This window comes from Myiozetetes cayanensis, unplaced genomic scaffold (genome assembly GCF_022539395.1).
Source record: "Myiozetetes cayanensis isolate MyiCay16 unplaced genomic scaffold, myiCay2020 scf18, whole genome shotgun sequence".
Taxonomy (NCBI): Eukaryota; Metazoa; Chordata; class Aves; order Passeriformes; family Tyrannidae; genus Myiozetetes; species Myiozetetes cayanensis.
The window spans coordinates 16,811,350-16,834,103 of record NW_026087389.1 but is presented as its reverse complement, the minus strand read 5'-3'; the positions used below and the strand labels follow the sequence as shown (position 1 = coordinate 16,834,103).

Genomic DNA, 22,754 nt, shown 5'->3' with positions numbered 1-22,754 from the left:
AACATTTATAAAATAACAAAAAGGTAGCACAGCACAGCACATACAGGTGCTTGCTACTTGGAAGACCTCAAAAACCTGGAATGAGGAAAAGTCATATAAAGTAGAGAGGAAAAGAAACACTGAACAGTGGTTGAAGCACAACAGCAGGAAGAACATGATGTGTCAGTTCTGTCCCAGACTCATTCAGTGACCTTGTGCAGTTCTGTCATCTCTGGGGACAAGAAGGCTATGGAAAAGTGTGATGGAGACTCTTCTGAATCCACCAACCAGAACACAACCTCATTAGATCAGTTACAAAAGCTTCCTCAAAGAGAGAGAATTTTCTACTGGTAGAGTAGACTGTAATAAACCTTGCCCCAAACTTCACAAATTGAGAAGCAACATTGTACAAGGAGGAGTTAATTTGCATTCTTGCTCTCTTACTTTTAAACAAATTGCCACAAAAGACCTTTCCACCCAAAATTTTTGGAGGGCCTCTAACCTTGCATTCCCCCTCCATGTACGACCTACAGTGTCATTTCCAAAAGCATCTTCCCCTCCCCGTCTTCTCTTTTTATACCTATTATCTAGACTAAGTTACATAAGCCTTGTATCATCACCCAGATTCCTCATTTATCCAAACTCATTTTCTATTGTAATTCCTTTCTCTTCTCAGTTCACACTCTCCCAGAATTAGCTTCTTTGTCCTGCCACCACAATCAGAGAAATAAGATAGATTTTTTTTTTCCTGGAATCCACCTCTCTCACTAATGGATAACAAATATTGCATGGCTTATTTCTATAAAATCTCCTCATGACGACCACACTGCACTGCACTTTTATAAAAAAACAGGAATCCAGAGCTGGAATTCCTGGGGACCATTCCTGACCAGTCTATGAAGTTCACAGCGTGACTTTGGAGATAACTGCCACATGAACAAGATGGAAGAAACCTGGAATCCTCAAGTACCTGATTCCGAAGTAAGAAATTAAATTACAAATTTAAGAAATTCTTCAAATCTGAGAAAAGTTTTTTGTCCAGCACACAACATCCTCCCACCAGCAAGCAAACTCAGTGGCAGCCATCCCCAAACTGTAAACTCCTGTGAGGGTTTCACCAGCATCTTCCATTTGAGGGGGGCGGGAAGGGTCAAGTAGCTCTTAGTCTCTTAGGCACTAATTAGGGAATCTGGAGCAAGCACCAATAGCTCTGCCTGCCCAGATTGCTGCCCGGTCAACAAGTCACCAAGCCACCAAGCATTTGACTGACAAAAGAAGCTCTCAAAACTCTTATCAAGTAGGATGTTGAAGGAAAAGCATTCACAAAAAGTTGCAGGATGTAGGGGAGGGACACTGGATATAAAATACTACTACTATTAACAACTGTCTCCTCTCTCTCTGAAAATTACATTTGCAGAATTACAACAGCTGGACCCAGAATGTCATAACCATCAAAGACTTCAGAATTAAAACACAAAGAGTTTCCTTCTCATACCTCCTCCATCAGGCCAACAGGCACTGCAAGACTCTGAAAACTCAACCACTTCCATCCCTGCCTGGTGGGGAGCACATTAAAACCTGAGCCCCACAAGAGAGTCTCAGTTCCTGATGCTCTTTGCTGGCCACTGAATGGGGTGCTCTGGCACAGGGTGGGGGAAAACGAGCAGCCTGTAACAGGAAGGCAAGAGGGGAAAAAAGAACAAGGGAGAAAAAAAAAAAGAAAAATCGACCCACAAAAAAAATTCAACCTGTGTCCTACCTGGAAACTGCTGAGACTCATCCAAGAGTAACATGCTGCTCAGTGCACCAGGGCAAGCCCTCTGCCCGCACACTTGTTCACCTCGGCCGCACGCTCTCAGCCCTTCTGCTATTCTTGCCTCAGGGTCTTCAGGACAAAAGTTTCCAGTCACTCCCGACAACTCTTTATCTCTGCCTGCAGCCCAGTGAGCACTAAATCCACTCTCACTGGCTGTTCAGTTCGCAGGCGGGAAATGCCTCCTGATAAAACAGTCCAGGGTACAGGCAGGGAAACCTGCACTTAGGGTTTCTGAAAATAACTTTGGTAAAGAGCTCGCAGTGCCCGAATCCACCGTGCCGGTGTGACGGGAATCAGTACGCACATATCCTCCCTGCACCCAGCCGAGACGGACCGGGGTCACCGTTACATAACTAGTTAAATATGCCTCGTGTTCAGCCTAAATAAAAACTGCCACTATCTCCTCCCCTGCTTGGAGAGTCAAACAGCACAGCCCTGCCCGAGGCAGCTGCTGCTCCACTGGGGGCCGATGCCTGGAGCGGTGCTGCCGGCACGCTTTGGCTCCGGTACGTGCTCCCGACCGGCGGCAGCAGCCTCGGTTATGCCTGGGAAAAGAGTTTGAGAAGAGAGAAGAGGAGCAGGGAGGCCGAGTGGGTGTGTACGGGGGAGGTCTCTCCCCTCTGGAGCTCCACGCTGCACGGATCAGATCCCATTCACTCAGCCTGTGATCCAGTTCAACTAGTGGCAGAGACCAAGACTGAGAATAAAATAAAAATCCTTACATAACCATTCAGGCTCCGCTGGGGCCCCGTGCAAGGGGAATCCCAACAGACAACAGGACGTTCAGAGCAGGGGACACGCGGGACCGGAACTCTGCTTCCAAGTTTCAGAGCACAAAAGGGAAAGAGGGTGGGAGTGAGATGCAAAAAGAAGTACACCCTCTCTGGTTTTGAAACCAATCCTGATTCTACGAACTATCTGCATGCTGCCTGCTGATTTCCAAGCAACCTGAGCAATTCGATGGAGCTGGTAACCTGCTTGTGCAGTAAGAGGTGAAAGAGCCTCCTGTTCACTTCATTATATCAGCTGCTCATACAGCACTGCGAGTTGTAGCAAATGGTTTATGAATGAGATTTCCTGGTTTTTAAGAAACAACCTGCCAGAATTTGTGGAGTGTGAGTTGACTCTAAGTGAGCCTTTGTCCCCATCATCCCTCTGTACCAGGACAGGCACAGGAGAGAATAAATAAATACAAGAGAAAGCAAGTCCTTTAAAGCTGTGGTTGAACCCCTAAAGGCTAACCATCCTTCTCCAATGTTACAGAGACTTTTTCCATGCCCAATTCCCTTCACAGGCATATCCAATGCCAGTAACAAGCAGCAAACCTGGGCTGACAGACATATAATGAAATTAGCTCACTGCTAGTGAGCATTTGGCCATGTAATGAAGTCAGTTGTTTATTGAAACAACTGGTGAGTGAGCATTGGGAAAACCAGGGTGGGCTCAAGAACCCGAAGCAGGCTGTGTCCAAACAGCCCTGGCACAGACCTGCAGGACTCCAGGACAATGAGCTCCTAACAGCAAAGGCTGATATAAAGGTCTGCGAGCACAGCCAGGGCAGAGCCCAGCTACCCTCTGTGTGACTCCAGACATTTCTATGTGACCTTTCACTTGAGAGGGTGGCAGGGCACAGTGAATGCTACCATCAAAATACTCTCAGTGCTTCAGGGTACATCACAGCTTCGAAACAAACCCAAGGTGCTTTTTCACAATTAGAGCTCTATAAAATTTACCAAAGAAAGGATGAACTGAATTACAATTAAGAGGCTTGGTGACAGGACAGCCTTTCACCTATGTCACAGATTCAAACCAGGCTGGCTGGTACACAAGAACATACAGTGTTTATAAAGGGGGAAAAGAGGGACAAATATATTAAGAAGTACATAGCCAAGGATCTTGTAACAGGCCTTATAAGGACTTCGTAAGGCTGGAATAAATAAGCAAACATGACCTCAGCATCTGACCTAACAGACTTATGAAACTGTGAAGCAAGATTTAAAGACAAGTATTTGTGTAAATACAACCGGGTACTTTGCAAGGCATGCTGTGCTGGTTTTAGCTGGAAGAGAGTTAATTTTCTTCATAGAAGCAGCAGCTAGTATGGGGCTGTGTTTTGGATTTGTGCTGGGAAAAGTGTTGATAATACAGGGATGTTTTTGTTACTGGTAAGCTCAGAGTCAAGGCCTTTTCTGCCTCCCACCCCACCCGACCAGGGAGCAGGCTGTGGGTGCAGAAGGAGTTAGGGAGGGACACAGCTGGGACAGCTGACCCCAACTGACCCAGGGGACAGCCCAGACCATATGGTGTCATGCTTAGCATGGGGAAAGAAGGAGGAGGAGGAAGGGGATGTTCGGAGTGATGGTATTTGTCTTCCCAAGTCACTGTTACTGTGATGGAGCCCAGCTTTCCTGGAGATGGCTGAATATTTGCCTGCCCATGGGAAGTGGGGAATGAATTCCTTAAACTGTCTTTATCTCAACCCACTTGTCACTTTTACCCTTTCAATTCCTCCATCACACTGGGGGAAAGTGAGTGAGCAGCTGTGTAGGGCTGAGTTGCCAGCTGGTGTTAAACCCCAACACATGCTTATTACAGCAGTCAAGGATGAGGAAAATGAAACTTCAATACACTGGGTGAAACAGGTAACCTATACCTGTCCTTCTGCACACAGCAATAAAAAGGGAATTTCCTTCTTCAGCTTCATGTGTAAAATGAAAGAGGAACTTTTCTAGCTCTTCTACTCACAACAGCCCTCTGGTGAGGCCATCACCATTAGACAGGATAAATACATATTCACACAGCCAAGAATTAGATCTACCAGAAACAGTCAGTTTATAAAATGATCTCCTCATGGAAGGTAATCTTGTTACAGATAAGTCCATTTACTGAATAGCCTTTCTGTGAGGCCAGTCTTACCAGTAAGGAAGAATATTCTCCCTCCCCTACAGGGTCTGAAATTTTACCCAGCTGTCACACCTCATCTACCTCATCTCAAACCACAAGCTCTTTGCAATTGTACAGCTGTGCTATACATCAAAAGAGGCTTATCAAGAAATTGTTACCACCTGAAAGTTCCCTTGCAAACAACTTGATTATCCTATTAAAAATCATTATGAAGCTTGTATTTTCATAACACATCAATATTTCCCATCCCACAGCTTTCTCATAGTCATGCTCCACATTCACCAGCTCCTTCTGCACAACCTGCTGACCTCCCATGAGTAGCCTACAAACCCAAATTGTTTGTAAGTCATTAAACACAAACTAGGTTTGACAGCCACATTTCACTCTTGATTATCACCTGCCAGTAGCACATACACCTATCCTTAAGGCCACTTTCCCTGTCCTATTTTCCATGTTGTTTTAGCAACATGGAAAACACACAAGACTATCGGGTTTGAATTGGACGTGGTGTAAGGTGGCATTTATCCACCTAAAACAGTTCAGACAGAATCACAGTTGAACTCCATAACAGTACGTGTTGGCAACTGGGTATTGCTGGCTTTGAGAATCATTTGCTTTTTAAACAAACACTGCACTGTAAATAAAAATTCTTTTTGATAAGATCTAAACCAACCATGGAAAATGAGAGGAGTTTTTCCATTGACTTTAGTGAGTTTTGGACTGAGCCATAAGGCATAAATGTGATAAATTTGTTTTTTCCTCATTTCACTTCTATTCATATAAGTCTTGGTTTATTGTATTTCCCACACTCATCTAAAGTAATAAGGGGGGTGTGTGGGAAGTCTTACATAACGTAACAAAATTCAGGTAGTGACACAATGCAACACCTCTTGCAAATGCTTTTCAGACTCTTACTGAGGCAAAACACACTGCTTGAGATTTCAGACCAAGGCTTTCAAAGGCTGTTTAAATGTACTGAAGAAAACAAGCTCTTATTAAACAATATGTAATGATTTTAAGTTGAAGAATTTATACCATAGATATTTATCATAATCTTAATCAAAGCCAAATCCATTGAGTTACAATCCCAGTTATATTCAAGAAACTGATTCTTCATCTCTTTCTGTAACTTGCTACATTTTTGCTGCTGAAGATGACACAGTTGTATTTGTGCACCACAGAAGAGTGATTTTGTACAAGTTTAATTTAATTCCCTTCATTTTCAGGTATGTGCAAATCTGACATAAATCACAAGCTAAGAGTACACAAAAGTGCCATTTTTAAATGGCTTCTAATAGTTCAAGTATTTAAATACTTTACATAGATGAAGATAACCTGCAGATTAATTGCAAAATTTGTTTTGACACAGATTTTAACTAGAAGTTTCTGTTCACCTAGCCCAAAAAGATTTTATCTTGTAGCTTTCTCCTGTCTCGTTCCTATTTGCATACTTGCAAGTGAAAATAAAGTCTTCTGACTCCTACTTAGAATTTTTTTGAGACTGAGTCAGTGAACTGCATGTTAAAGGAAATGCGAGCAAGACATGTTCAACATCTGTAGTACAAACTACTGTTAATGAAATAAAAAACACTTTGATCCAAATGATGAGCCAGACACTTCTGGAAGTTCAGTGCTGCAGTTTCTATAAAGCCTAAGCAAGAAATTAAAAAGATAAAGGAAATAACTGTTATGTGATATAGTGTTTTAAAATCTGAAGAATACTTCTAATTTAATTAAAACAGTTCCTTCCCTCTTTCCAACCTCTTATTATTTAATATTATACTTGTACAACATATAGCTACATGTACATTTTAGTTAACCAGTCATTAAAACCAGCACAATACCACTTAAATTAAAGGAAAAGAAGGACCCCTTGCATCGTTTCAAACTCAAATGAAAATAAGAGAAGTGTTTCACCTCATACACTGCAACATAAAAGGGGTGCTGCCTAAAATGCAAACCAGAGGATTTTCACTTTGGCTTCTTCACACTCATCAGCCGACCTTGGCAAGGTGACTTTGCCACTCCTTACCTGTCCAAGAGGGAAAATACCACATTACAAATTTGCTAATTAGTTTCCATGTGATCCCATCACAGTTTCAGAAGCTGCAGGTGAGGGAATACAGTATCTGTGAGCAATGACTACATGCAGTACAGAGCTGATGATGGAAACGTTCACGGGGCAAAAGGTACCGAGCACGACAGAGAAGGAAGTGGGAGGGTCCTTTGTTAGAGATTCTCTGGCTGCTTTATGGAAAGAAAAAAGCAAGGTTTTGGCCAATAAAGCACAACTTCTATATCCTGCAAAGCTTATCAGGAAAGCAGGGAGAAGACTTGGAGCAATGTTTTGTTCAATTAATAACTGCTCGCTCACTGCTCCCCGTGCTACTCACGTTTGTGGCAGCTTTAAGAGAATAGATAAAAAACAGGCAAAAAAACCCATTTGAGAAACTCCATGTACATATAAATAGAAAATGCAGAGCCATGGGCGTGGGCTGCTCTTGAACTGCATAGAAGGATTTCTATTTTGTATTCCATCATACGCAGTAGATCAAAGGGAAGGAGTGAGAAAAAGAAGGGGGGAAAAGTGTAGCTCTTTATAACACCCCATCATTTCACGAGATCTGCCAGGCCCTGCACCCAGTCGGCGGCTCTGAGGGAAGCAGAGCTCTGGCGTCATCACCTCCTTTTAAAGAAGTAAAGCAAGTCATTACTCCGGGTTATATAACACTTGGACTATGCCAGACTTTGTGCCACCCTCTCGAAAAGGAAGGCGCTGTCAGAGCGCCTGGGAGGCGGGCAGGGGAGTCACCGACTTTTCTTTTGGAGCTTCCCCCTGCTCGGGATAAGCTGAGGAGACCGGGAAAGAGTCTGAACTTTCGGGCAGAGCAGGCAGATGGCGAAAGGCTCAGCGACTGACCTGCACCACCGCCAGTCTGTAACCCCCTGAGCGGGGGCCTGGGGGGACAGCACTCCTCGGGATCTCAGCCCTCCTTCCCACAGCAGCCCTCAAGCCACACCTATGCTGAGAATAACCCAGTTCACAGGGTTAGTTAAAAGCCTGGAATCAGTCAACAGACCCCCTCCAAACCCCAGGCACCGCTCCTCCCACGCTCCTCCCCATTCCTGTTATCTTCCCCCTATTCCTCCCGGATTCACTGGCAAACAGCCTGAAGGCAAGAGACCTCTATCATCCTCCCACAACCCAAACTGCCCCAACACAACAAAATACCCAGCCAGGCGATCTGCAGCTTCCGAATCGGCAGAACTAGAGTTAACAAAGCATCCAGCACTGGCTGTTCCCAGCGAAGCACCCAAGAGGATTTTTCTCTGATGTTGCCATTTTATGGGTCCAGTAAATCCAGTTCAAGGGAGCTGGGTGCCTGCCTCAGGGTCTGCACAAGCATTAGCAGCTCCCCCACAGTGTGCTGGGGATGGAGACCCCTGCTAGCTGGGCAGGTCCACGCCCCTCAGACTGCTCACAGACACAGCATTTGTTCTGACAGACAGACTGTGCTACCAGGAAACTGCCAGAATAAAAATAATGGTTAAAACCTGCAGCCTTCTGTGACAAAGCAAAGTTCCCAGAGAAATCAGTGGGGCTCTTGCATAAATGAGAGACAAACCTACTTCTCCACGATTTTAACGTAACCTTTCCGTATTAGTCAGCAAGCAGGATTGCTAGAACTGCAAATGCTAGCATCCAGCCTCTTTTCTCCTTTGATACTAACTATCTTTTGTATTTTATTCAGCTGGACTGTGGAAACACAGAAACCAGCCAGCTCCTAACTTTCTGAGTCTTGGGAAAACCAACACAAGTCTCAAACTTCAGATCTGTGGATGCAGAGAGCACACCCTTAACAGACAAAGCTCTTATCACTTTCAGGAACTGAGAAAACAAGAGAAAGCCCTCAACTGCTTAGTTACACCAAGTCACCTGAGAAATGCATCCAAAATCTGCAGATAGATGTGCACTTGCTGACTGAGTTACCCACAGCCATCTGACTTGAGCCCCACAGTCTGCACCTGTACTATGAAGCTCACTTAAACATGATTCATCAGGATCATTTTCCAAGGTAATGCAGTTTCCTAAAACAATTTGATAAAGTTTAAACACATGTTAATATGCAGGATATTAGTTCAGAAGTAAATTCTTTCACAGGTAGTAATTACTTCTGTACCTCTATGATACCACACCAACCATCCTGCAGGCAATTACTGGCTTGGAAGAGTCTACAAAAAGTTACTACAAGCATTAAAATCTACCTGGCTGTTTAAGAACAGCAAAATGCACAGTGGTACATGGAAGTTCAGGTTTGGCTTCCAAGGTTTAATAAGACCAGAGCCACTGTGTAGGCAAAATCTTGGACTTGAGCAGAGGTTTGCTTTCCTCAGGATATGCTCTTCCAGCTTCCTTGGAAATAGCACTGGTGGGCCCTAGAGGGAGCTGCATCCAGTCACAAGTAACCAAAATAAAAGAATCTAGATAGGGAAGTCCATCAAGAAGGAAAAAATGGGAAGACATCAATCACCACTCTTCCCTTTTCCCCAAGAAATCCACCTTGCACTCTACAAAGTTCGACTTGCAGATTAAATTACAGTATTATCACTTATGGGCACCCGTCACTCTGTAATATATACACACAGAACACAGCAAAGCTCAAAATTAAAGCCACTCTCATGATCATCTTCAGTGCTTTTCTAGGTCTAGGAAAGACTTGACTTTTGTTTCTTTCCACACCTTTTCCTCCAACTCATCCCCTTTCAACCAACAAAAAGAGCCTGCTCTCCACTCCAGGCTTACTGTGATGGGCCTGTGCCTTTCCTTAGCCCCTGCCACCAGCTAAAGGAGGACAGGAGATCAAAGCACGTGTCTCTAGACCGAGGAAGAAAGCAAGCAGCAACCAAGCCAACTGTGCCATGTACTGCAGCAGATGGAAGCAGCTCATTACAAGGTTCCTCAAAGGGCAGCTGCTGTCTGAGGCTGCCTCGACCTTGGGATGCCCATCTGCCCCTGGTGCCACCCGAAGACACAGCTGTGGAAGGCTGCTTCCTAAAGGGAGATGAGAGATTAAAGAAGTAAGTATGTATTTCTTCCTCCTCTTCTTAAGGAATACATTTCATTTCCCAGTAGGTAGGGAGGACAACTTAAGATCAGTGTTTCCTAAGAGAAAAATAGTGTGCAGTCTGGTCAAAAGTAGAAGGCAAAAAGATTTCAGATTGCTGGGACAAATCTCCATTTACCAACACAAGCAGGACCATCCAATTCAAGTAAAAAGTGCAGGTAAATTACTTTCCAACAGTAGTTCCTTTTATCATCTTATTTTTTCCTCCAGCAGAATGGGCCTTTCTAAATCTGGATATAAATGATATAGAATAGGATACCATTTAGTAGGGTATTGTTCAGGACACCGTCTCCACATTCTTTCTCTGCCTGTTTCAAACAGGTGAGGATAACATGACCTAATTTTTAAGAATAACTTCAGTTGAAAAGCACAAACTGATGTATTTGAACAGGAGGAGCCTGCAAAATGAACAGATTTATACCAAAGACTTTCCTCTCTTCCCCTGTAAGGACAGAAATTTGCTCTATTCCCAACCACATACATCCAGCTGGGGACTCCCACACACCCCACAGTTTCGTTTTGTTCCAGCAATTTGTTGGGGAGAAGAAAAGATGGAATGATTTGGGGTGGGAAGCACATGAATAACACCATCTCCAAAATGAGTAGCAGATCTCTGTACCTCAAGGATGCATTCATGTACCATTCAAAGAAATATTAACCCACACTTCCACATGACTTTAGAAACAGATTTCCAAAATAATTTCAGCTTTAATAACTTCAGGTTCTAATGAAGTTTCTAGTAAGTAAGGTGTTAACTACTGATTTTCCCATTGGGTTAGACAAGGAAATTACCCAAGCAGCTATAAATCAAATTTTCCTTTCAATGTAATTGCACCCCTTGCTGTACACACCACGATGATGACCTGCAAGGAGCCACAAAGGAGCATCACATTAAACAAAATCCATTCTTGCTATAATTTCACCCCAACATTTTGTTCCCCAACCACCACCAAGTGAAAATTGTAGGCAAAGCAGATTTAGCAGGACCCCTTTAAATGAACAGGCTTTCCTCAGCAAGGGCTCAAGGAAAGCAAAGAACTCTTCAAATCTGGATCATCAGTGGTTGCCACCTGAAGTGATGAACTCCTTGCCTTGGTACCTTGGGAAACTCAAAACTATGATACCCAGTGGAAGCTCAAGTTCAAGCAAAAAGAAGCCACTGAAATACACTGTGGATCATCTCCAGAAAGGAAAGGTAACTGAATCTGTCATGACACTATCAAATGTCATAGAAAGGACGAGCACAGCCTTAGGAGGCCAGGTTGAGGGAAAGGGTCTCTCTTTTGGCCCTCACTCACCTCCTGTGCCAATCTCTTAGAGGTTCTGAGACTTGGCCCTGATACCTTCACCCTGCTGAGGAGCTGCATTGCAAAAGAGCACAGGCACCTGTGTGTCCTCCTCTCCTGGGACTTGCTATTCTGTACCAACCAACCGTGCTCCTCTGGCTCCTCTTGAAGGGCCTGTGTGTCCATAGAAACCCCATACAAACCAGTTTTGGTTTGAAAGTACTGCTGTACCATACACCCTGTAATGCAAACACAACCAGCAGCCTTTGAGGACAGGGCCTGAATGCCTGTGCTCATTAAGGAATCTTTCAGAGAACTGAGCAACTACTTCTACCCCTGAACTACACTTTAAAAATTAAAGTGTTTAACCCATATACTCAGAGGTAAGAAAACAAGCAACTTGCCATCACTATCAATAGCAGAATTACAGCAATATGTCTGAGATAATGAATTCCAGAGACTTCAATCAGAATAATCCAAAAAAGACATTCAGAAAGTGGAAAAACAGAGCACTACAGTGGGATTCATTCAAACACTCAACAGCTTTCCTCAGGAAAGCTCTGAGGTATGAACAGTCCCAGCATTTGAAAGGATCTGTACAATCCATATTGGAGGTTTGTTTCCTCTTTGCTCAACTCAGCTTTTATTCCTATGGAGTTCTACACAGCCCTGAGCAACTACCAGGATCAGAGAAAAAGTGCAGGACTTGAAACAGCCCTTTATCTCTACAGTCATCAGTACATCACTTTTCTAGTGAAAAAGATTTAGGGAGTTAACGAGAAAAGTTCTTCGCAGTCACGCACTGCTATCAGAAAATCAAACATGATAAAACAAGTGCTGCAACCCACAAGCAATGAGAAAACAGATGAAGTGGGCAGGGATGACAAGGCTTGAGAAGCAGTGGAAGCCTCTGGCTAGGATTGAAGCGTGCTGCTGGGATGGCTGTGCAGGCTGGCAGCCACTGGGAAGGGGTTCTAAGGGTCAGAGTAGGAATGGCCTGGAAGGAGCACACCAGCAAAATAAAAGGCTAAAGCTGTAAGAGCTCCTACACACGATGCCAAGGTTCACTGACTGACCACTGCTGAAGAAAGGTATAAAGGATGGAAGCTAATTGGTTATTAGCTCTCACTTACTCAGAAATATTCAGAAAGCTACTCTTCCAGGCTCTTTTTCTTCCTTGAGGGTAGGGGGAGAAAGTTTAAGAACTGCTTCCAACAAGCCTTGAGAGCTTGTAGCATACAAGTCCCAACTAAACTCTAGACCATCTATGGGATAGCCTATACTAAATGCAAACAAAACTGAGCAGAAATGAGAAAAAGTGCCCCAAAGCTGAAGATCCAATTACCAGAATGTAAAAGGAACTCCAAGAAAATTACAAAACTGAAGTTTCACAAGTATTAACTCCACACACATGTATCAAAAAGACAAAAAAAGAGATTAAATGTGCAAAACACCAGTCACTGCTAAGTGTTATCAACATTACATTAACCCTGGAGGGTTCTTAAGTCATTTGAGGCACCATCAGAATACGGAAATTCTAATATAAAGCCACTACTTTGCAAGCAAACAAAAATGTTCACTTATAATTGTTATAATCACTATTCTTTAAAACAAGTAATTGGTTTCAGTTTGGAGGAAATATATGTGCAGCCAACTGTCCTTCCAAGGAATTAACTGTGAAACATTAATAATATTCTAAATCTTGTAGTGCTAGAAATATGCAAGAGCCCATCTGCAAGGGAATGATCCCCCCAGGATCCCAAATGGGATCAGAACCACCACAGTACCAGAAGAGGAAGAGAACAGCACAGCTGGGAATAGGGAGAACAGAGTTTGAACAGAAAATATTAAAATTAGGCTTTTTAAACGCTTCATAGTATAAACATTAGAGCACTGCGCCCCTTCTTGTGAATAAAACTGCCTGTTCCTAAGATGATTTTTATGAATGAGATTCATCTACAAAGGCAGGACTACAAACATCAGAAGGGCAAAGTAAAACGAACTTCTTAGTCCTGAGGTTGGTTTTATTTCATAGGAGAAACAGCAGGAGACTGGTTCTGTGTTAGATCTAAGGTAATACAGATGCCAAATGACATTTCTGAGGCAGTGTGGAGCTGTGAGGAGCTATCAGGAAAAGCAGACTGGACACCCCCACAGAAGAAAATAATTGTACATCTAAGCACCCAGAAAGCATCCTGAGACTCTGGCAGACAGAATTAAAGCTCAGCAATCTGAAACCTCAGAGGCAATCTAGCTTTGCTCAGATTGTGGAAGAGAAGAGTTTTTCCTGTACCTAATCAACAACTATAAAAGCTTTTTATGTTAGCTTTATGTAAATTGTCTTTTTACTCTTCCTCATTATTTTCTACATTTGTTAAAATTTAGTTTTAATTAGTCACTACAGAAATATAAAGTATAAACATGTTTCTGGTGTTTTAAGATGAAAATAAGCAGCTGTAATTAGCTGTTAATGATGTTCTGTACACCTACATTAATCTTGTTTATACCAACATTAATCTTGTTTGCTTTGGAAAGAACAATCTTGACAAACAATTATGATTTCTCACCCACAATAATATGGATGTTGATGATAAAGTGCATAGGTCTATGATAAAGTAACCATGGGGAATGACATACATCCCCCATCACATACAGCCACTCCCCTCTATTAATAAAGTTTGGCTACCATGTCACACTTCCTACAGCCCCCCTGGGTGCAGGGACCCATGAACAAAGTGACAAAGTCACCATCACCCTCTGAGACAAAGTAATCTGTGGCCCTACAGCTCCATGGTACTGAGAATTCCCTTGTTTCTCACCTGAACTAACACTTCCTTTTCTGCTGCTTTCTCATTAGGAAAAAGCCATCACATGAATAAAAACAGAGGAATGAAATTAATTTGTGTAAACGTTTTATAACCATTTGAAATCAAAACAGCATCTTCAAGTAGCACGTGGCTGAAAGAATATAAAAACAAAACAAACAACACTTGAGGACAACAACGTACTGTGAAGCCAAAAATACTTTAGTGACAAGAAGAGAGAAGTATCTGTCTTCAACACATTCTATGCTAAGAAAAGGAAGACTCCCAGTAGGTTTAAGTAGGTGTATTCAAATACCTGCACACCCTTTGAAGTTATTAAAAATTGGGATTTTAAAGGAAGCAAACAGAGCACCTCCTTAGGCTCCAGCTGCAGTTCTGTGATACAAAGAGTTTGATGGCAAATTCAGCTCGGGGGATTCCCACCTGAGCTGTGTGTTCCTGTCTATGTGCCCTGGAACATCAGGCCTTGTGCTGGACCAACAAACTGATTTCTAGGATCATGCCATGACCCAGGACACTTACCTAACAACACTTTTATGTAACCTGCACAGCACGGGCCCACAAACAGCTGAAATGGTCCTGACCTGGACTGGTCCTCTCCTGAAGAGGAGAGTAGGGCAGGTATAACCAGGTGAGGATAGAAGGTGACAACTTTCTTAGTCAGCACTTCCACCTTTCATCTTGTAAAGCACACAAGCAAAACTGAACCCAACCTGTACGCTGTCAGAAAAGAACATTTTCCAGCTGTTAAAGATTATTATTGTAAATGAGCAAATAATTGCCCATAGCATCCATTAAATTGGTTACTTTGGGGCAAACCAGTGATGCAAAATTTCCACTGGATTCTTTTAACAATACAAGTAATTGTAAATTGATTTATCTGCTTCTTTATATAATTGCTTCCTTAAAATCTAAAGCTATTTTTAAAATTCCATCCTCCTCACATTTTATTCTCGTGGCTTATTTTCTTTATGGGAATTTTTTTTGGCCAGGACTCCATATTTAACCTACATTAAATCCCTAATTAAACTAAACGCCCACGTAAGCACTTCTCCCAACAGGAGCTGGACAAATCCTAACCCTTACACAATCTACTAAGGGGCCACAGCCATTTTCCTGTAACACATACACAATGTATGCAGACACTCCCAGCCCCATTCACTCACCACTTTCATCAAGTAAGTCTTCCTCGTCATCCCCATCGTTGTCCTCCTCCATCGCCTCCTCCTCATCTTCCTCCTCCTCCTCTTCCATATCCTCCTGCTCCAAGTCCGGGTCCAGGTCCGGATCACTCCCTGAGATTGACTCGTCTGACATGATTCCCAGTGGTGCTCCTGGTGCATTACCTGCTCATGTTCTACCGTGAGGCAGCCCTGCAAGAAAGGAAGAGAGGTCCATGAGCCCAGCGAGTCCCAACCTTTGGGCCTTGAGGCTCAACATCACAGCAGGATTACAGCCCATAAAAACACAAATCTGCCATCAGCCTTTCAAATAACAGTTATATCAGACTGTTAAATATCAGCCAGTGCACAAAATCCTGTGCAGAAAATGGATGCCATAAGCAATGCATCATAATGATACAGGTCCAGCATTGGAGAATCAGAATCAGTACCAATATATTAACCAATCACTCAAAGCCCCCAGGTCTTTATTGGTACCCCTGACATGTGCACAGTAGAAAGATTCCTGGTATCAGTGTCTGATTGTTCAGAGATGCAAAAACAAATAAATTACGTGAGCAGCTTCAGAACACTGCTGTCCAAATATGAAGCATAGGAAGAAGGATCACTCCCAGAGTTCCCCTACAGATACCCATTACCCTGATCCCTGCATGCAGCATCACAGTGTGCACACATGGGGCAGAGACAGGAACCCCCCTCCTGCCTCAGCTGTACCCACTGCCAAGGTCACCCAGCTCCTGTCACAGCCTGGCTGAACTCCCTGATCCAACTATGCCACAGAAACAGTGTTACCTTAATAATTCGGATAGAAGGCAACAAAGATCCAGTTTCTAAAGGTTGAAAGTCCCTTGTAGAACAGGGTAAGAAGAAAAGTAAACGCAAGGGAAGGATGGATCAGACAGAATTTGCATTTCCTTTCTCTCAAGGACAAGAACTGGAGCTGGCTGTGCACGAGTCCTCCAGTGCATCACAGCAGAAATCATGGTACAACACAACAATAAAACCTAAAAAGAGGACCAGGACAGTCACAAAGTCACAAGTTTATCTGTTCAGGTCAGGCACTGTCACTTCTGGACAATGATGGGTTCTCCTGAGCACTCCTCTTCCATAAGAACACAATGATCATAAAGGAGCTGGGTAAGATAAGGTGGATCAAAAGAAACACAGCCAAGAAAGGAATATGAGGCATCTTGAGCTCAAGGAACTTAAAGCAAAGGCTGCACTCAAAAATCAAGCTGCAGAAGAATTACTACCCACACGTTCCCCAGAAAGCTTTTAAGAAAGATGAGGGGAACATTTCCTCATCACTGATTTCCCACTGCCCCCTACTTAGGCCACATTTCCAGTGTAAGCTATAAAATGTTTCAGAACCAGTCAGCCACTTAAAAAACCCCACTTCTAAGCTGATAAGGCCCCTCACAGATCTACAAACACTTCAAGAAACAGAAAAATGTCATTTTCAGCTGTGTTTCAGCAATTACCAGATGAGCTCAGAAACCTGAAGGTTAAAGACACAACTCAACACCCCTCTAGCAGGGCTGAGAATCCAACTGTCGAGCACGCTGAATTATTCCAGCTGAAGTCATCAGTTCCTGCTCTGCCCCTCTCAGCTCCTCAATAACATTGAAGAGTGTCTGAAAGAAAGAAAACATAAGGGAAGAGCAGGCTTTGCAGAAACTGGCATTGGAAAAGGAAGCCTTTCACCACTTGGTCCCAGGAGCACTTTACCACCAAGCAGAGACAACTGAAGTCCCTACACTATTGAATGTGTCACACGAAATAAGTTGGATTAGTCAAACAGATGGCAGAAAAGGCCAAAATCTGAATTAGCTCAAGTGGAAGTGTGCCAGTTTACACAAGCCAAAGATATTAATTCAGCTTCTGTGGTAGGCAGGTACGAGCCCTGTTGCTGTCAGGTTGCTGCAACACAGTGACCTCCAGCATCACTTGCTTTCTGACGTCTGGTGCTTCAGCCAAGGGCTGCAGACACAAAGCCATCTATTATCACAAATTTTTCCTGACAAATGTTGTGCTGAAGTCTCTGTGTATTTCACAACAGCAGCTTATTTTTTCTTTTAAGTAGCAACAGTGTTCCCTTCCAGCTGATATCCAGCCCTAATGAAAACAAACATACTCAAACCTGTAACTTGCAAAGCTGCACAAACCAAACAAACAAACTCAAACACTACTAACATGGCAGGAATGAATTCTCATCTACGAACAGAAAAAACAGAAGTGCTGTAATGTCACTAAATGCTCCAGGTCAAAGAATGACACATGATACAGTTTCTCCCATCAGTATCCTCCTGTGTGTCACCCTCTTTTGTTTCATCATTTGTCAAAGAGCTTTAAAAAAACCCCAAATCAAAACACGTAACACTTTCCAAACACTGTTTAAAGGTAAGGACATGGGTCCTTGTATTTCTATAAATAAAATCAAATCCAGTGGAGAATGGCTCTCTCTCAAATTGGAGTACAAAAGGGCTCAAATCTAAGCTTTATTTTTGTTTAGCAGTAAATACACGTTCCATATAAGCCAACTCCTGACACCCGCTCGCAGCCCCAGCCATATGCAGGAGAGTTAAACAGAAGCTTTTCAAAAGACTTAATTAAATCTTGCAGAAGCTGGGTGAAACAGAGATGATTAACTCCTCTGTGCCCATTGTCGTGGTGCTGTCTGTTGTCCTCCCTCCCTCCCTCCTCCTGGGCTCTGGCAGCTCCACTCGGCATTGCCTGAGCCCGGCTCTCGGGAGGGCTCCCATCCCACCCTGCCTGGTGGCACTGGGAGCAGGGAGCAGGTACACGGGACACAGCCCAGAGACTGCCCTCGTTTCTCACACCGATCTGACCCAGTTCAGAGCCTCCCACCAAGGGGAATTACACAACAGGGCCAGATTGTAGCTGCTGCTACTGTTTTATGGCTGAGTTATTCCAACCTGCCCCATCTCCTGCCTTTGCACATGCAGGCACACTGTGCTCAACCTTTAATCGCTGCAGGAAGGGCACTCTGCGAGAGATAAACTGATTACCTGCAACTGGACTCTTGGGCTGTGCCACATTGGAGCCCCTGCCCTGCCACAGGACAGGAGCTGCCCCCCAGCAGAATGTGTGCCATGAGGAGGGTGACAGCACCAAGAAACACACATCAAACCTGCTGCATCATCCCTACAGACAGCCAGACACCCTTACAGTACAGTGCCTCAACACGTGGTGAGGCTGCTGAGAAACCAGGGTGGGATATTAGGGGAAAACACTGAGAAGTTCCTCCTGCTTACTCAGGGAGGAGAAAAGAGCTGTCATGTTTATCCTACCCAGGAAGTTAAACCCTGCAATCAACTGCACATCAAATTAACATCCAAGACAGCCTCTCTCATGTATTATGTCCTGTCTTTCAACAAAGATAAAAATAGTTGTGAGGTTTTTTGGGCTTTGCTTTTTTAAGGTAGAACATTTCAGATAGTAAGTAAATGCCATGTGGTGATGACTGCCTCCTCCTCAGCACAGAAAGGAGGCCCAGTTCTGGATGAGGAAACCTTGCAAATTTGAACACAAATCTGTTGTTCTCATGTTTTTCTTTCACTCTTTAAAATCACTTCTTACATATGGAGTCGAGGGAGAAATGTGCAAGCAACTTTTTCCCTTCTGCATGACAGTTGTTCACAGCAGGGTCATGCATGCCGTGAGCCAAACTCTGGGGTGAAACAGCAAACATCAGGGGGTGAGGGGACTTGGGCCACTTCTGTGCAACACCTTCATCTGAGGACTCACCAGCACTATAAATACTAAACCATTATTTAACTGACTATTACAAATACCATGGAGTAAAAAGTAAGGAAGCAGGAAGAGTAGACTGGAGTCCTTCCCTGCCTGAAGAGGAGTAGCAGGGTTCCCCTGCACCTACAAGGAAGCCACAGAAGCCAAAGTGACTTGACAGCAGCTCTTTGCCTGATGTGACACAAGTGACTCAGGCACAGGACAGGCTCATTCCCAAGTACACACATCCATCCCATACAAATCCCTTCAGAAAGGGCAGGTTTAACACTAATGCTGCTCCAGCGCTGAACAGTAAAGAGGATTCCATTACCTCCCCAACCTCCAGCCAAGCCCAATATCTGGGGCTCATCAAGATTTGTGCCTTAAAGCCTGTTTTATAACCGAGACTTCACATTGGCCATTGTGGAGCCTGGCCATAGAAACAGAATCGAGCACGCTGGCAAATCACAAGAGGATTTGCACAGACAGTTTAATAAAAACAGGTACTTCTAAGTCAGTGCTGCATAATGCTCTCCAGTCTCTGCTGTACAGTCATGTTTCGTGGTAATAATAATTTCCTTCAACTGTTTTCCTTTTTTATTTGGCAGCAAAAGAGTAAAATGGTTGGTTGGGGCCACGAGATTCCTCTCAATACTCTCGGCTCACACACAAACACTCCAAACTGGATGTGTATGAAGGTAACTGCTGGCTCCTCAGGGGAAACCTCATCTTTTTGCTAAATCACAGCTAGCACTGTTTTGGCACCTTATAGGCAGCTTTCAGTAACTAATGGAACATTATTATAAAGCGCACAGATGCATCACTAAAGAAGCCATGAGCTTAAGCTTCTCTGTATAACACAAAATCTCGTAACAGTCTGCAAGTAGTAACTTGCAATGTTATTGCAAAATAATTAATACTTCTCTGTTCAAGTTAAAAATCTACCAAGAAATAAACCCAGGATCAGTGGGTTTGGACAGTTTGATTCTAACAAACACTGTAATTTCTCTAACTTATGTTATTAATACATTAACACTTTTATTACATTATCGTGTAAAAAATGGCAGAGGAGAGGGGGAATCACTTAAAAGGATTAAGTATTTTCCCAAAAAGGAGTCAGTGTTACTGACTAATACCAGTCCAGCAGATCCCCTACATGCTTTTAACAAAGCAAACAAGTGTTTACTGAAAAAATCAACAGGAACTTCTTTCCCCCAGGAATAACTTCCACAAATTGCATTTAAAGCCATCCTTAATTGATTACTTCATGATTTAAATCCCTTCTCCCTTCGCAGCCTGAGACTGTTGAGACTCAAGAAGCACGGTTTTTCAGCTGTGACTCACAGCTAACTGGTGGCCACACGCTGTTGGCTGGGAAGGAAGAAAACAATTCTCCTTTTCATCTTGTTCAAATTGCAACAAAACTAAGTGGCATTGATCCCCTCTAAGAGATGTTGTTTTCCACAGGAATATTAAAACTGAGGGGAAAAGAAGCAGCCTGGAAAATCATAAATTGGGGAGCATCTGCTTGCCCTGGACCACTGTTCTGAGGAAGGCAAGTGTGCTTCCCTCCACCCCACGTAAATATAGGACAATGAATCTAGTGTTCACCCACACTGGACGTGAGTATTAAGGAGCCCATTGTGATTTATCTAGAGGGAAAAAAAATAACAGACTCCTTTTAAAAAACACATCCATATATCAGTTTTGGGAGAGTTTCAGGACCTGCTCTTTTATTCTCTCTAGGTTAACAATCTCCCTCCTGAAAGGCACCCCCAAAACTAAACCCAGCCTGAAACTGACTGTTCCCTCACAACAAAAACAACAAAAGCTGCTGCAAGAAAGGGTGGGAGAAAGGAAAGAAAAAAAATCCTAAACCCAACCCATAAAGAAAAGGGAGAGCTAATCCTTCCCCTCTGCTGACATGACAGTGCTGGAACGGAGAATGTGACAATGAACATTACATAAGGCCTGGCTCCCACTGTGATCCGAACAAAAAGAGCCAGCGCGAGTCAATGGCAGCATCTGCGGATCCTTACACAACCTGAGCTGGCGGCACATCCCGGCCACATCCACCACCTGCCGGGGAGCCGCCCCGGCCTCGGGGTCCTTCTCTCCTGCGCTCCAGAAGGGATGTGGGAACACCCCACTGCCAACAGTGTCACCATTCTGTAACCCCCACAGAAAACCCCAACTCTTCCTGAGGTGCCAGCGCTCCCTTCCCCACAGACCTCGCAAGGCTCCTCACCGTGAGCCAGCAGAAATGGGCTCACTGCTTTTGTGTTTGCATATATAAAGTGTTGCATTGTTTTTCAGAGCATTTCTATTTACTTTATTAAAGCAGAAACTGACTTCCTATAAATCAACTCTTTGCTTTGAAAACCTAAAGTGTCCTCACTAATGAACCATCACAGAGGAGCGGTTTGATTGGTACTGCATAAAAGTTCAGGCTACCTAAGGTAAGAAGCATATGATCAGTTTTGCTTCCACTAATTACTGATATTCATCTGGATTATCACCATCACAAAATAACAAAAATTCCGTCTCTTACTTCACAGAATTTCCATTTATATTTTTAGCTTTGCCAACTTCTACATAAATGGCATTTGCATTCCCTGATAAAATTAAAAATGGGGAAAAGGAAACTTTCCTTCTCCCAGTCACTGTTTCTGCTTTCAAAGCCAACAGCATTTCAACCTAAAAGGCACTTCTAAGTGTGCTTGTATAGGTTTTGCCAATGGTGGTACAACTACAGAAAAGCAACCAAGACCTATAAGAGGAGTAAAACACCAAGAAAATATTTTAAATTATGGGGAAGACTCAATAGTAGGGCACAGCATGCCAGGATTCTAAATTATATTCAATACATTTTACATAGCAGCTTAATTTGGAGTAAATTTCCCTACTCTGTATTAGTAATAAGGATCCCCATATTCCAAAAGCTAGATTTGAAGATTCAATTCATTGCAGGTGTGCCAAGCCTTCTCCTTGTGAACACCTAAACTCTGTCAAGACAATTCCCACAAGCAGCGGGAGATCCAGATAACTGAAAGATCCCTCTAGGAGTTTAAGCTCTTATGATACATAGGTGCCACAGAAGAAGTTATGTAATAAATCAAGACTAAATTACATAAAGAGAAGCAGCAGAACAGAGAGGAGGGAAAAGGCTTGGATCTAATCCCCTCTCAATGAAAGATCAGTCACTGTCACTATTTGAACATGAGCTATGGCTTTGGTCACTGAGATATCCGAACATTATGGCTCACCTCCTTGAAGGGAATCCCACAGAAACAGACTGGGATAGCTCATAAACAACGTTTTCATCTTTCAGAATGAGGACAACTGAAAGTTTTCATAACATCAAAAGGCCTGATCCTCTCCTATTTTCTCAGGATCACCCCATGCAGACACTCTTCTTTCTCTGCCTCCTGGAGAAGCACGTTTCCTTACAGGGGAGTGATTCACTGCCTGTGACTGTGTCCCTGCTCAGGAAATGAGCTTTCCATCAGCAGCAGTCCAGGGCAGCCCACCATCCCCTGTGAGGCAGACGCCAGTCACACTGCACACTGTCATTGACAGATCACAGAGTAAACACAACTGAGCTCTGCCTTTAGTCATAGCTCTGCATTTCAGCACAAACAATCACAGAGCTCTGGGAGTTTGGTGTCAATGTGTCATCTTTCTCCTAGTTCAGAACTGGACTTAAAACCTGAGGTTCTGGTTTATGCAGTTTTTAGAAAACGGAAGAATTCCACATAGGTCTGTTCCTCTTTATTTCTTACCCCACCTCCAGCGACAGTAATTACACTAGGGATGAGGAAGCATTACTTATGCCACCTACAGTTTACCAAAGAAAACGAGCAAAAAAAATAAAAAAAGAAAGA

The 22,754-nt window shown here is 43.4% G+C and overlaps 1 protein-coding gene across 3 annotated transcripts in view; it reads right to left on the bottom strand.

Annotated features, from left to right (window-relative positions):
- The window catches only part of RAD54L2 (RAD54 like 2), a 67,405-nt gene that overhangs the window by 31,489 nt on the left and 13,162 nt on the right, over positions 1 to 22,754 (bottom strand). The window contains exon 2 of one of the 3 annotated variants that reach the window (XM_050312736.1): positions 15,103 to 15,309. In XM_050312736.1, the coding sequence (XP_050168693.1) occupies positions 15,103 to 15,253 (151 nt within the window). In that variant the 5' untranslated portion in view covers positions 15,254 to 15,309. Of the gene's footprint in view, positions 1 to 1,738; positions 2,454 to 15,102; positions 15,310 to 22,754 lie in introns of those variants that run through there. The other 2 variants (XM_050312738.1, XM_050312737.1) reach the window with 2 other exon arrangements.